Source organism: Phasianus colchicus, chromosome 3 (assembly GCF_987193195.1).
Source record: "Phasianus colchicus chromosome 3, bPhaCol1.hap1.1, whole genome shotgun sequence".
Taxonomy (NCBI): domain Eukaryota; kingdom Metazoa; phylum Chordata; class Aves; order Galliformes; family Phasianidae; genus Phasianus; species Phasianus colchicus.
This window is the reverse complement of record NC_143438.1, coordinates 31423083-31436884: the sequence shown is the minus strand read 5'-3', so window position 1 is coordinate 31436884 and position 13802 is coordinate 31423083. Positions and strand designations below refer to the sequence as shown.

The following is a 13802-nucleotide window of genomic DNA, read 5'->3' as shown; positions in this document are numbered from 1 at the left end:
CCCACTGTTGTTTTCTTCTATCCTGTTGTTGTTTTCTGTCATTCTGAAGTGTAGAGCAGGGTCTTCCATTTGAAAATGTGGCACCAAATCACTTAGACATAAGAGCCACAGAGGATCTCACCACTGTACCATGCCTACCCCATAGCCTCTTTCTTCCAGTATTCACATGCTAGTTTAAGAAGAGAGGGGGAAAAAGAAAGAAAAAGGAAAAGGAAAAGAAAAAGAAAAAAGAATGAGACTTCTCCTAGAAACAAAAGTGTTTGTTTTCTATTTAACTCCATTTATCTCTTTTTATCCAAAGCATCCCACAGCAGTGAATTCTCTTGTAAGTAGCTTAGCAGCCAAGTGAAACTTATTCCCGTGATTTGAGATGTGAAGGGGGGAAAAACAAGTTTTAGCACTGCAGGGACTGTGAGAGGTTATCCATCTCATTGTGTGCCAAGATAGGATCATCTTAATCTGAACCTTTCCACAGTATTTGGAGGCTGAAACTTAGCTATATTCATTGCTACAAAATATATCCTGATGATGAACCTAAGTTTCTCACAATGTAACCAAAGTCTTCATTTTTATAAGCATTGGGTAAATTAAAAAAAAAAAAAAAAAAAAAAAGATGAGTTTGGACAGGAAAGCAGAAAAAGAGAAGATTCCAACTGTGTGAGACAGGAGATTTGGACAGGCATTCAGAAGCACAACCTGCGTAAGAGACAGCAATATATGCCAATAGAATTTATTCTGTCTTTTTGCGCTTAGGCCTTCAAACAGAAGTAATATGGGACAAAGAGGTGTGAGAGATGATGGGAAATGTACATAAAAGTAGTTGCTCACGGTAGATATCGTGGCCATAGCAAATTCTGGCTGTACCTTTTCATCACAGGTACACTTTCTTTGCTTTCATTCCTAAATGTTTTATTTTTAGATGTTCCTTTTTCTTCAATGATATACTAAAAAACTGCTTAGCTGGACCCACATCAGTATCCAGGAACCCAGCAATGGGCTGCTGATATCCTCTGCTTCTGCTGAAGTCTTTCTGAATCTTGACAGATTCAATACCTGTTTTTCCCACTTATACAATTATCTCAATAGCACTCTCTAATCACTCAGGAATTAAGAGAAAATAGGTCAATATCCTCAGACATGAAGTGGCAGATACATGTGTATATTCACACTTCTGGATGGATAGATATTCATATAATTACTTAGGTACTTGATGAAAAGAACCATGCAATAGCTGAAGAAGGTAGATTTCCTGAAATACTGCTTTTTATATCCTAGACAGTACCCTCTGCTGCTCTAGTAGACTGGATCCACTGCATTGTACATCTGTACAGAATTGGAGCAGGGAGAATATGAACATTAGAAGAGTGAAGAAAAAAGGAGCTGCAGCATTTCTTTAGAACTGGAAGCTGTTACTAGCTTAGTTTGGTCAGACTGCTGCTGGAGTCTGGTAGTAGCCATCTGATCTGGTCACCTGGTCTGGAAATTCATGCCATGTCCCTACAGGAGAAAGTGGGTTATTATTAAAAAGCAAGGAGCAATACTTTCTACTGTACTTAAATTATGAGTTCCTTGCTGTTCTTCAAAATCTAATCTTTTTTTTTTCTTTTTTCTTTTCCCCCCCATCCAACTCTTACTTCTTTTATGTAATCATTCAGTTTTACAGCTGGAGAAGTGCAGCCTTTTTTTCCTGGGGGGCCAGAGAAAATGGAAATTCAGTATTTGTTAATTCTAGCTAAGAAAGTCTGCTCAGGGATGGTCAGATGACCCTGAGTTAGTTACAATAATGCTTTTAGAAGCATATCCACTCATTATACTAATTCTGATGACTCAGGGGAAAAAAAGTGTTCTTAACATACTTAATGGGATTTTTGGCCTTCTTCCCAATAGCAATCTAAAAATGACTGGAGTGATAGCTCACTATTGATTTTAGCTATGGATTCAGGCATTGATTTCAGGAAGCTGGGGACAGTGGATGGACCGGTGAAATGGAATGCAAACAGAATTGCAAGAAGTAAAATTGCTGGGAAGATTCCTTTTCAACCTCCACTAATTTCCTTGTTTCTAATTAGTTTCCAATTGTGTTGTGGACGTCTCCCAAACAGGGAGATAGTAGAGATGCAGCAAACCATGATGGCAAGTCAATAAATAGCACCTAGTTACTTCACACTGGCAAGAAATGCTATTACAGTCTGGTTCTTTGCTTATGTTTGGTTACAAGATAACAGTAACACAGCATTGGGCACTCAAAGACAGCCATTACAATGGGATGGTGATACAGCACATTCTCATTGAGCTAGGTAGGGATTTACTGACTGAGTGTAAGGAGATGATGTGCTTGAGAGATTCAGTGTGATAATTGCAAGCCTGTTTTGCAGGCTTGTCTTGTTGAGGAAGTCATGGCATGGTACAAGTTGAGTTGCTTTTTACAATATCTCATTGCAGGGGGACAAAGGCACTTGCAAGGTGGTATGCTTAAAATTGTGTACTGTTATACTGCTCACCAAAACTGGTCAAGGTTAGAAAGCTCCATGAAAGCCTAGACTGAAGATTTTGCCTGACACCACTTCTCTGGAGTGTCCTTGCATGTTGCTAAGGAAACTGCAAAGGAGATAAAAGAAAGATGCTCACAGTTGTTCCGATGACAGAATCTAAGATAAATGAGGGAGGCTAAATATTTTCTCACAGGGCTAAACTGTGGCTCTAAACTGCAGACCTTGTTACGTAGGAGAGAAATGTGAAAAGAAACCCCATGGCAGCAGGAAGAGGACTGCACTTCTGATAGCCTCTGCTGGATGCTTTTTTCTAGATATTAATAAAAGCAAATCAGCTACTTTTGAATGAATGCGGTGTCCAGTTTCAGCCCACTCTCTGAATCCTTTGAAGATAAAGAGAGCCTGCCTCTACCTGCTCTATTACCTCACTTGCATCTTCCTTCTCCCTTTAGAGAAATTCTGTATAGGAATCTGTATGGCTGTAATTAAAATAATATTTCAACAAAGGGAAATATTAGTATTTTAACCCTTGACTTCCCTGTGTGGTAAGGAAGCAGTATTGTTGCCATTTGGAGGAAATAAATACAGACAAAAGGAGATTGAAGGGATATAAGAAAAAAGGAAAAAGGTGGGGAAAGTTTCACCTGGAGCATGAATTTAATCTATGTTTCTAGATGTAGTACTATGCAGTGCACCTTTTTTTTTTTTTTTTTTTTTTTACTCCTATGCCCTATTTCCACTTCTGTTAGTTGGTTCCTTTCCCCTTTACCCCTTTGAACTAGATATTGCTTAATTTTTTGTGGTGTTTACCTCTGTCTGGCACTTCCCTGTCTAGCAGTAGTCTACCCTGATGCCTTTAGCCTACATGGTAGCTAGAGATGAACAACTGGACATAGAGATAGAAAGTTTCCTATTACAACATGGGAAAGCTATGTTGAAGTCAGAGCTAGAAGTCTGCAGAAGTTTTGGGTTTCTTTGCTTTGCTTTTCTTCCTGGAATCTGCCCTTTTCTGGATGTCACTTTATCAAAAGGATTTTTATTATCACTGAAAATGGTTTTAAAAAGAAAAGAAAACAAAATATGATTGACTGGGGAGACCAATGAGAATTGACATGCCAAATCAGACAACACTAAGGTGTTTTACCTACTCATCAATCTACTCAATTTCAGTAGCTAGATCTTAGACTCCTAAAGTTGAGATATGTTCCAAATAAACGCATGCCCTAATTCATTGCATGTAGTACAGGGCACAAAAAGCAGTTAAAAAAAAATGTGAAGTCATCCATTAAGAATCAAGACTGTTTCATTTCTTCCTTAAAATCACATAATTTCCAAAGTAACTGGTAGTTTCTGGATCTCAGAAGTGTAAAATTCTTGCTACTCCTTTTTGCATGGAGGACCTACAATTTGTTATGTATGTGGCATCTTCTAGGAGAGAATTCCTGCAGAATGGTAAATCACATATTCCAAATTATCCTGAATTTTCCTATAATGCCTATTATTTAAGGTGTTTTTTTTTTAAACTGGCAGATTAAATTATCACATCAACAAGAAATTTCCTGAAAACTTCACACTTCCACTATCAAGACGTTCAGTTTGGCAATTTCAGTAGATTTCAGTACCTCAGTCTGATACACTACTGCTGTCTGCTAAGGAGAGAGTGATGAATGTATGTAGACTGAAGAAAGATTTACATCCACATACCAATTTGTTTGAACCACTGTTAACTAGAGACACAATCAGCAGTTGAGAATCAGCTTCATCAATATCAGGAAGTTGGTGGAAATTCCTTCCTTGAGGTAGCAAAACCAGGAAACCATACAGTTAAACCAGTTTAATAATACTGTTGCTCAGCTAAAATGCTTTTTTCTCACTACTAAGTTATTTCAAAACAACTGCTTATATATGTATGCATGTGTATATGTGTATATTCTGACCTACTTCTTATTAAATTGTATTAAACAAGATTAATTATGCATTTGCATCAGCAACAACATTTTACAGTCAAATGCTGGATGACGGAAAGAGCTAGCTTACTTTCTCTCCAACTCCATGCCATGAATCAGTGAATTAATTTACCAGTGGATGTGGAACACAGTGTCATGAATCTTGTTTTATAGGCAGCCATCAGTGGTGTGCTGTGAAATTCTTCTAATGAGCAAGTTCATCAGACAGGCAAACTCCTCTGAAATGTGGTCATTGCAGAAAGTAGAATGAGAAGTCCCAGTCCCAATTCTTGAAGGACAGTAGCTGCTACTTTTGAATTAAATGATTTTGTTGTTGTTGTTTTTTTCAGGACACTTCATGACCTATTATAAAAGAGACTTTTATTTGTGTCAGTAATTGTGATGCTCAGTAAAATAACTTGCTTGAAAAACAGTTACAGAATTTGAACCTACAGAAATGATTTCAGCAGAGATTCCTAAGGAATCCACCATTCTTACTGAAAATCTTAGACTTTGGTAGTTAGAAATAATGCGAAACCACATGGTATTTGTAAATCTTTTCTATCACTTAGTATATGTCTACCTTCAGTAAGAGCATCATCCTCAGACTTATTTCAGCAGAGTCTGAAGCCAGACAAAGACTTACACCATGCAGCATACCTCTAGAGAGGTCCTTAAGGGAGTGGATAGCAGAAGTCAGTCATTTGGCAAAGGCAGAGGAGTTACTGGTACAACAGTGTGAAAAGGAATAGGAAGGCAGAACACATGAAAATCTATTTTCTGTTCATCTTCTAAGTATGAAAATACCAGCTATCCAACAGGAGATTGTTGTAGGACAGTATGCTAAAATGCTAAAAACAAAACCTTCTCCACCCCCTTTTTTTTTTTAATTAAATATATATATATAAATTGTAATAGTATTTGCCAAACAGAGCAACTGCTAAAGGTGAACATTTGGTCAGTGTGTCAGTGCTGAAGGCTGACTTGCTGAGGATAGCAACTATGCTTAAAACAGAAATTCTCTCTGAGACGAAGATAAGTGTTTTAAAAATTGGTTTAGATGGACATTCCTCACGTGTGTTTGTTAAATTCAAAGACCACAACCTGGAACTAGAAAAAGCACTTTTTTCTTGTCAAAAGTCAAGATGATCTGACATGAGAGTGTTTGGGCATGAAGCACCCTTACAGGGTTTGGCCTCCAGCAAACAGCTTCAGAAAAAGTAATGAGTGCCAAGGGACTCTGAGGGACAGAAGAGACTCCAGGATACTGTGATGACTTAACTACTATTTCCTCACTGACTGAAATCGGTTAAAATGCTGTAAAGATTCTGCATGTATTTTGCACTTTAACTGTCATCATTAGGCTTTGAAAAACCTAGGCACAATGGTTCCAATTATTGGACTCAGAGAACCACCAAAGCTGAAGATTGGAATACATAACTCTGTGTACATACCATTAGTACCATTCATGCTTCTGTGCCTTATTGATGAACATGTTCCTGGCTCCCAAAAGCTTGCTGCCATTGTTAGATACAGAGCTGCAAACATCTAGCTTTATTTCCTAAGCCTGAATTCCGTACCCGTTATTGCTCCTTATGGCAATTTTAGAGATGTGCTTTATTTAAATAAGCTTTTCTTCATTGAAATAACTGTAACAGATGTTTTATGTTCTATTTGTTTTGCTCTGTGGTAACACTGTGGAGAGAGATTAAATTAGCTCCCCGCACAGAATATTTCTAGGGTGGAACTAAAGAAGGCATAGCATATGTCCAAGGGACAGTCAAGCATGTGTTCAAGGGACAGATAGATTGGCAGTGCTGCATGTGCTCATTCTTTACATGGTTTCATTGCTTTCAATAAAAAGTGTGCATCGTGTCACCAAGATCTGCAGGGCATCTATGTGTATTTAAGCCTTGCATTGGTGATAATAGAACTCAATTAATAGTAAAGCTTATGACTAACTTATCTTTGTTCTCCTGAACTTTATATTCCCCTAATATTCATACATTTTTATGTATCAATAATCTTTGTCTACTGTACAGACTAATATACATCATAGTTAAAAGTGTTATCGAAGAAGGGTTATTGGGTCATGTCACATATTTCTCTTCTTAATGCTATGCAAGGTTAGAATGAAATTCTGAGGCCTTTATTAAAGCATGGTAATAATTTATTTGACAAAATGTAAAAGATTAAAAAAAATAATCTTGTTAACAATTCCTTGAAGCTAGGTCATGGAAACTTCATTACATTGCATACATTTGGATAATCAAGGCTGCCCAGCAACATTTCTTCAAAAGAAAAAAACCAAACTAGTATTAAAAAGATATTTTCTAAGCTTTTTGAATACTGAGAAAATAAATCCAAACACTGTACAGTCTCAGTAGTGAAATCTGTCATGATTTTAGCCTTGCTTGTCATCATTAGCAGAACGATAGATCCACCCACGAGTCAACAGCTCCATGACAAACCATGTTATATCAGAATGTAAACTTTTCTCATCTAAGTGTAAAAAGAAGTCAAGAAAATGTCACTGTTCCCAGACTGAAGTCTTCTGACAGCACAAAGTTAATGACACCACAACAATCTTTCTCAGCAGATGACTTTAGCTATAACTTTGATTTGAGAAACATGCTTTGAACACAGTTTATTTTTCAAAGCATTAGTCATGAAAAGATATGTTTTCTCTGCTTTCCAAGTCTGGTTACTTTGGTTGTTTCTCCATTTGAGAGCTAAACCATTTTGAACTAAACTAATGAGGCAGAGCACATTTAAGTATGAGCAGTGATATCTTTTGCTCCATAATAGTGTGGGATTTCTTATGTGTATACAGCACATTTTTGTGTGGAGTATCTTGTGTCCCACACACTGAGTGCTTTTAGTTGGAACTGCTTTTAGCAGAACTGTACACTGCTTAGGCTGAATTATTCCAGCCTAGAATAAGTTCTAATGACTTGGTTTTTCAAGGCCCCAAGATAGTGAAATTAAGGGTATTTGGTATCTCACACAAGCAAACTCAAAGCTGTCAGAAGGCTGACATTAGAAGGCCGATGATGTCAGAAAACAGGAGACAGAGGATGGGCTGTGTTATACAGCTGGGACAATCTGGAACGTGCTCACCAGTAACCAATATAAAAAGAATTTATGTTTAAAGAACATAAAAGCAAACAGAGTTTAAGCCACCTAGAAAAACTAGATTGAATGTTTCCACTGATAGTTCAGGCAGGTAAAGCATGGGCTTACAGCTAGGGAAGTGTCTGGTCTGAAATGGTAAGCACTTCCATTCCTACAGCTTTGGGTGCTGCCATTCTGCATGTAGCCTTAGCTGCCTTAGAGGAGGACTGTGTTTCTGGCATATCTGAGTCCCCTCAAACTGTAACGTGCTTATTCCTAGGACCCCAAGTTTCCCTTTTGCAGTAGAGGAGATAAAGCACAGAAAGATTAACCACAGTTTGTGTGAAGTTGTTCTGGAAGTCTGTGGTAAGGGTTGGATGTGCCAATTGGATGTACCTTTCTGACCATCTGTCCTTTTTCCAAGTCATGACCAGGCCTATTCGTCATTTGTTGTCAAAGAAATAACTGCCAGTATCTATACCTGCTCAGTTATCATTAGCACCAGCTGTTGTTGCTTTTTCAAATCAACATAAAACGTGTTAAGATCCCTGCTGTGTGCTTCCATGGTTTCTGAACTGTGCTAAGAGGATCCCCATGGTGTGCTTCCCTTGTTTCTTAGCATTGCTATGAATCCTTGACAGTCTGCATTTCTTCTCTGTGGGGCCATTTAGAGAGCCAGTGCCACTCTTCCACTGCAACCGTATCTGCTTCTCCTTCTGATGCATATAAAGAGAAGTGTCTCTGTTCTCTTTGCACATCATTCACTCGTGCCAGCTTGTCATCAATCACTGTATTTATGCCCATTCAATATTAAGTGGATAATATGAGACAGTATAACACACAAAAAAGCATAGCACCAGGAAAACATTCATCAGTGAGTTGGTAGACTGGGTGGTCATGTGTGGAAAATCAAAGGAAGTATCCCAGTGGAGTGCCTGCCTGATGAGGTGTAATTGCTTGGTGAGGGGCTGGTTCTTCAAGCACTGGTGTGCCACAGTCACGCTGATATCTTCATTTTCTGTAATAAGGAATTACAGTTTCAGATTCCCGGTGGGAAAGGTTTCCTCCAGCTAACTAACAGGTGCCCCACCCCTCACTCTTCATCTTGTAGGGGCAGTTATAGGTGATGGTTCAGACCAAACCCTAAATGACACTAATCTGCAGACCTGCATTACCAATATAGGTGCACAGATTTAAAAGTAAGCATGTGTGCTGGTATTAGACAGATCTGTGTCTGAACTGATACAGTGTGTGTGTGTTTGTATGTGTGCTGTATACACTTCTCTCAGTGCCATTGTAATTATCTGCTTCCATCAGTGTTTTCTTTCAGCTGAAATAACAAGGCTGAAAAATCCTCAGTGTATTATGGGAATGCTGACAGCTATAGTCAGTTGTTAATGATTTAGAGATGTGAGTTGATTTGTACCCTTAAAGCATTGTATATTGTTTACCACAACTTTTAAATGTCTGTCTTTTGTTCTTCTTTTATGTGTTATTTCCTGTTGAATCGGGAAGGTGGAAAAAATGGCCAGCCTCTACAACATACATGTCCGCACAGGTTGCTTCTGTAACACAGGAGCCTGCCAGATGCATTTGGGTATAAGCGATGAGGACATCCAAAAGAACCTGCAGGTTAGTTTCTGAATGAGATTATGTGATACATTGCCCATGGAAAACATATAAATTCAGTGACCCAGGCTATCAGTTCTGAATTTCACAAAGGATGGGAGAGAGGAAAATCTGGCCCTAAACCATAAAGAAAATATTAGTAAGTAGATAGATAGATAGTTAAAGAATAAAGTAGTTCTATCATATGCTGTGCTTTTGAGTCTCTGCAACTTTTAAAATTAAGGTGAGTTTGATTTGCTTTCTCTGATCTTTCAACTCAATTACCATGTTAAAGAAGAAAATGAACTTAAGTTCAGTACATTGAAACGAAGTGTTGAAACAAAACCGTTTTATGGACCCAAAGCAGTATATGTTGCTATTATATGAAGGACTGTGCTGTATCACTTGTGTCGGTATCATGTAAATATTACTGAACATTTTCACCAGGATAAGACCAATGAAAAACCCATACTTACAGAGATTTTTCATCTTCCAGAAGTGGTATGATGAGGTAGCACAGTCAAGCAGTTATTTTGAGACATTCTCATCAGCAAAATGAGTTATTGACTACATTACTGTGGAAAGGAAGAGAGCTTTTATTCACATTATTTGCATATATGCATTGTTTTTGCCTTTTTTTTTTTTCTCCCAGAAAGAAAGTGGGACTTATGTTTGTAGATCAGTAACATTTCTTGCTTGAAAAAGCTTTCACTATTCACACATCCATTTTTATTTAACAGAAATGCATAAATAAATGAAATTCTGGGGGGAAAAAAAAAAAAAAAGAAAAAAAACAACCTTCTGTGAAACTAAGAGCTAAATGTCATGTCCACTGTTGAGCTAATGTTAGGTGGATGATCAAAGGGAGTTTCTAGCTTATCTTGCTAGAGGTGAGTGGCAGCATTCACTGACCTGGACAGGCTGGAGAGCTGGGCAGAGAGGAACCTGATGAAGTTAAACAAGAAGAAGTGTAGAGTCATGCACCTGGAGAGAAATAACCACATGCATCAGTACAGGTTAAGGGCTGACCTGCTGGAGAGGAGATTTTCAGTGAAGAATCTTGGTGACCTGGTAGACAGCAGGTTGATGATGAGCCAGCAATCTGTCCTCAGGGCCTAAAAGGCTAATGGTATCCTGGGATGTGTTAAAAAGAACAGGGCCAGCAGGTTGGGGGAGGTTATCCTCCCCTTCTATTCTGCACTGGTGAGGCCACATCTGGACTACTGTGTCCAGTTCTGGGCTCCCCAGTTCAAGAAAGACAAGGAACTTCTAGGAAGTGTCAAGCTGAGGACTACAAAGATAGTTACGGGCCTGGAGCATCTTCCTTACAAGGAAAGGCTAAGAGATTGGAGAATATTCAGTCTGGAGAAGAAAAGCCTGAGAGGGGATCTTATCAATACTTATGAATATCTAAAGGGTAGGAATCAAGTGAATGGGGCCAGACTCTTTTCAGTGGTCCTCAGCAATAGTACATGGGGGAAGGGGCACAAATGGGAACATAGGAAATTTGATACAAAACTAAGAATAAACTTTTTTTTTCTTTCTGGGTGACACAGCACTGGAACAACCTGCACAGAAAGATTGTGGAGTCTCTGGAGATGTTCAAAACCCCTCTGGATGCTTTCCTGTGCAACCTTCTCTAGGGAACCTGCTTTAGCAGGGGCCAGATGGTCTCTAGAGGCCCTTTCCAATCTCTACAATTCAGTGAATATGCCACTGATTATATAAAATGGAACTGTTCTGACAGTGAATGTAAATGAAACTCCCACAGAAACCAGCAGACTAGTGATTTGGTCAGCTATCTGAATGTAATATCCCAGTTTAAATCTCAGTGAACTATGCAGATGAGACTGAAATTTATCTGGAGACTGATCTTGCTAACAGGCTATTCTGGCACATGCAAACTTTTTCTTGACATAAGTTTCTGAGAAGATCCTCTTGCCTTGGGGTAGAATAGGGCAAACATTTCAAAACAATATTTTTCCTTGCTTGAGTAGCTAATTAGACATTTGGGATTTTTTCTCCTTTCTCTGTATGTATTCATGGGTTAACTGTGTATTTCCGAAAACAGTATTTCAGGTTAGAATTAACAGACTTGTGAATAACTATGTACAGTAAGAGGGAAGTAATGCAGTCTGTCATAATAGCTCTGCTTTTCTTCCTATTTTAAACTAGGCTGGCCATGTCTGTGGAGATGATATTGACCTAATTGATGGACGTCCCACTGGTTCTGTGAGAATATCCTTTGGTTACATGTCTTCTTTTGAAGATGCACAGACATTTTTGAAATTCATCATAGCCACAAGGTTCTCCAAGTCAGACACTGAGATTCCCTTTCAATCCTCTGCTACGCAGCTGACAACAGAACCTGCCCCAGATGACCACTCTTACTTTAACAGCATCAATAAATTGTCTCCAAGAATGCACATCGCAGATAGAGAACATAGGAATAGTCCATCTGAAACGGAGATGACTGTCGGTTGGCCGTCACTGGAGTCTGAGTCAGAAAGCGTAAGGGCAGCTCTTTCTGAGGTTGCTGTGCCAAAGATTACAAGGGGTGGCAAGCCCATTACTGTCATCAATATTTACCTGTATCCAATCAAATCCTGCTCTGCATTTGAGGTATGTGCTTTAAATTATACTTATTTTATCCCCAACTATCAAACGTCAACCAGGAATAACATGTGCATTAGATATTAGGAAACAATATGTGGGTGCTCACTTTTCCATTTCTCCATTCTCTAGGATTGAGCCCTGCCTGCTAAGGTGCTCTAAAGGATTTTCAATTAGGCTGAAGTTCCAAGATGCAAATGTGTCTTTGCTCTTCTATCGCTCATCACAGAAAAATCAGTGCATAATATGCAGTTTTGGGGGGAGGGGGGAAAAAAGTTGGCTTTGCAAAATTTGACTAAAATATAATCAAATAATTAGTATGCTTTCACTGAATGACATGTGATGGATTTGTAGGCATTGATGGGTAGGCAGCAATTTAGAAATAACTTGATTAACATGTTATAATTGAGAGGAGGTTGATTTACATTACAAAGAAATGTTATCATTAAAAATACATTTGCAACAGAAATATGACATTTAAGTGTTGCTGCACTATTTGAAAGTTCAGTCTTTGAAGATTTTAATTGCTTTTTTGCAAAGTTAATAATATCATCACCTTAGCTATGACTTTTTTTAAAAATAATGCATGCTGAAATAGGTGTATGGCCCACACATGACCTAGAATGTGACTCTGCTTAGTACCATACTGGGAATTGATTTAATGAATGTCAATAATGGTATAACTTTCCCTGTGAAAACTTGCTGGTGTAGGTCACTGTCTCACATATGAATGAAAATTGGGGTCAAATCCTGTGACAAATCACCTGCATTTAAAATATGGATTCTCAGCTGTTTTCATCTTTTTTCTTTTTTTTTTTTTTTTCTTAATGCAAAAAAAAAAATAAAAAAGGGAAGAATTGAAGCAATGTCTATTGAAAGATGAACAAAACATCTGCATTTCTAAACTTGGTTTGCTTATGATGTTTTTAATTCAGAGGCACAGTCTTGAGCATTAAATGAGACCTGAACGAATAATTCTCCACTCTTTATTAAACTTCCACTAAATCAAGCCATTTAAAAATCAAAGTAATCATGTGAGAATGTTTTAACCTTTGTTTAAATGTTGCAGTTATTACAGCTATATTGCAGAAGCCCACTACAGAAACTGCTGAAATATGTCTTAGCAGTATTTGGGTCCCTTTGGGGTCAAATTCTATTTTTAACGTGCAGGCTGGTGTTACAGGATACATACCACGACACTCAGTGCCAGGAAAGCTTTGAAGTAATTGTGCCCAGAAGCAGGTAAACCATACCTCAGCGTGAAAGACAGCTTTTGTTTTCCCAAACTGAGCCAGTTTTCCTCTCTTCAAGCTCTGTGAAGGGAAACTTCTCTAGGTAATAAATTAATAAAAAGCTGGTACACCCTGACGGACAGAATTGCAGTTTTAATGGAGGAGGAAAATCCCCATGCATAATTCTTGTGCCAGGTATTTGTTAATGGGCCCAGCATGAAAGCAGAGTTCATCTCATCTGACCTTATCCCTTTAAAGTTAGATATTATTCTGTAGGCAGGAAGAGATGGATACCTGCTAAGTCATCTTATCATAAAATAGGCATCTGCAGTGGGAAAAATGAATTGTCCCTAGATATTTCTGTCTCTTTCCATTGACTACAGGAGGTATCAACGGCTACTTGGATTGGATAGGCAACAGCTAACACTAGGCAGTTTAAATAGTTTAAAAGTGCAAATTTAAAAATTGGAACTGTATGAGGTTTAGGTTTTCATGCCTAGAAATATTTTTGAAGTCTCTGATTTGATATTTTTTGGTAATGAAGCATCAGCTGTGTTAGAGCCCAGTAGCTAAGCACTGTCAGAGCCTGTATTGCCAAAGGGTAATACCCAATGAAATGTATGCTTGCTTTAGTATATGATATTGAAAGGGACTGGAACTTCACTATAAGCAGCGTGCAGCTCTCCTCATCGTCTTCTCAAAGAACATGTTTTGTACATTTCCATTTAGTCCATAGAAGATAACAATAGAAGTTGAATTAATAGATTTGATTAAAAATGGATTTCAGTGCATGAGGA

The 13802-nt window shown here is 38.2% G+C and overlaps 1 protein-coding gene across 6 annotated transcripts in view; it reads left to right on the top strand.

Annotated features, from left to right (window-relative positions):
* The window catches only part of MOCOS (molybdenum cofactor sulfurase), a 234075-nt gene that overhangs the window by 165951 nt on the left and 54322 nt on the right, over window positions 1-13802 (top strand). For all 6 annotated transcript variants that reach the window (XM_090137218.1, XM_090137217.1, XM_090137216.1 and 3 more), the window contains exons 7-8: window positions 9068-9184; window positions 11336-11782. In XM_090137218.1, coding sequence (XP_089993344.1) covers window positions 9068-9184; window positions 11336-11782 — 564 coding nt within the window. The remainder of the gene's footprint in view (window positions 1-9067; window positions 9185-11335; window positions 11783-13802) is intronic.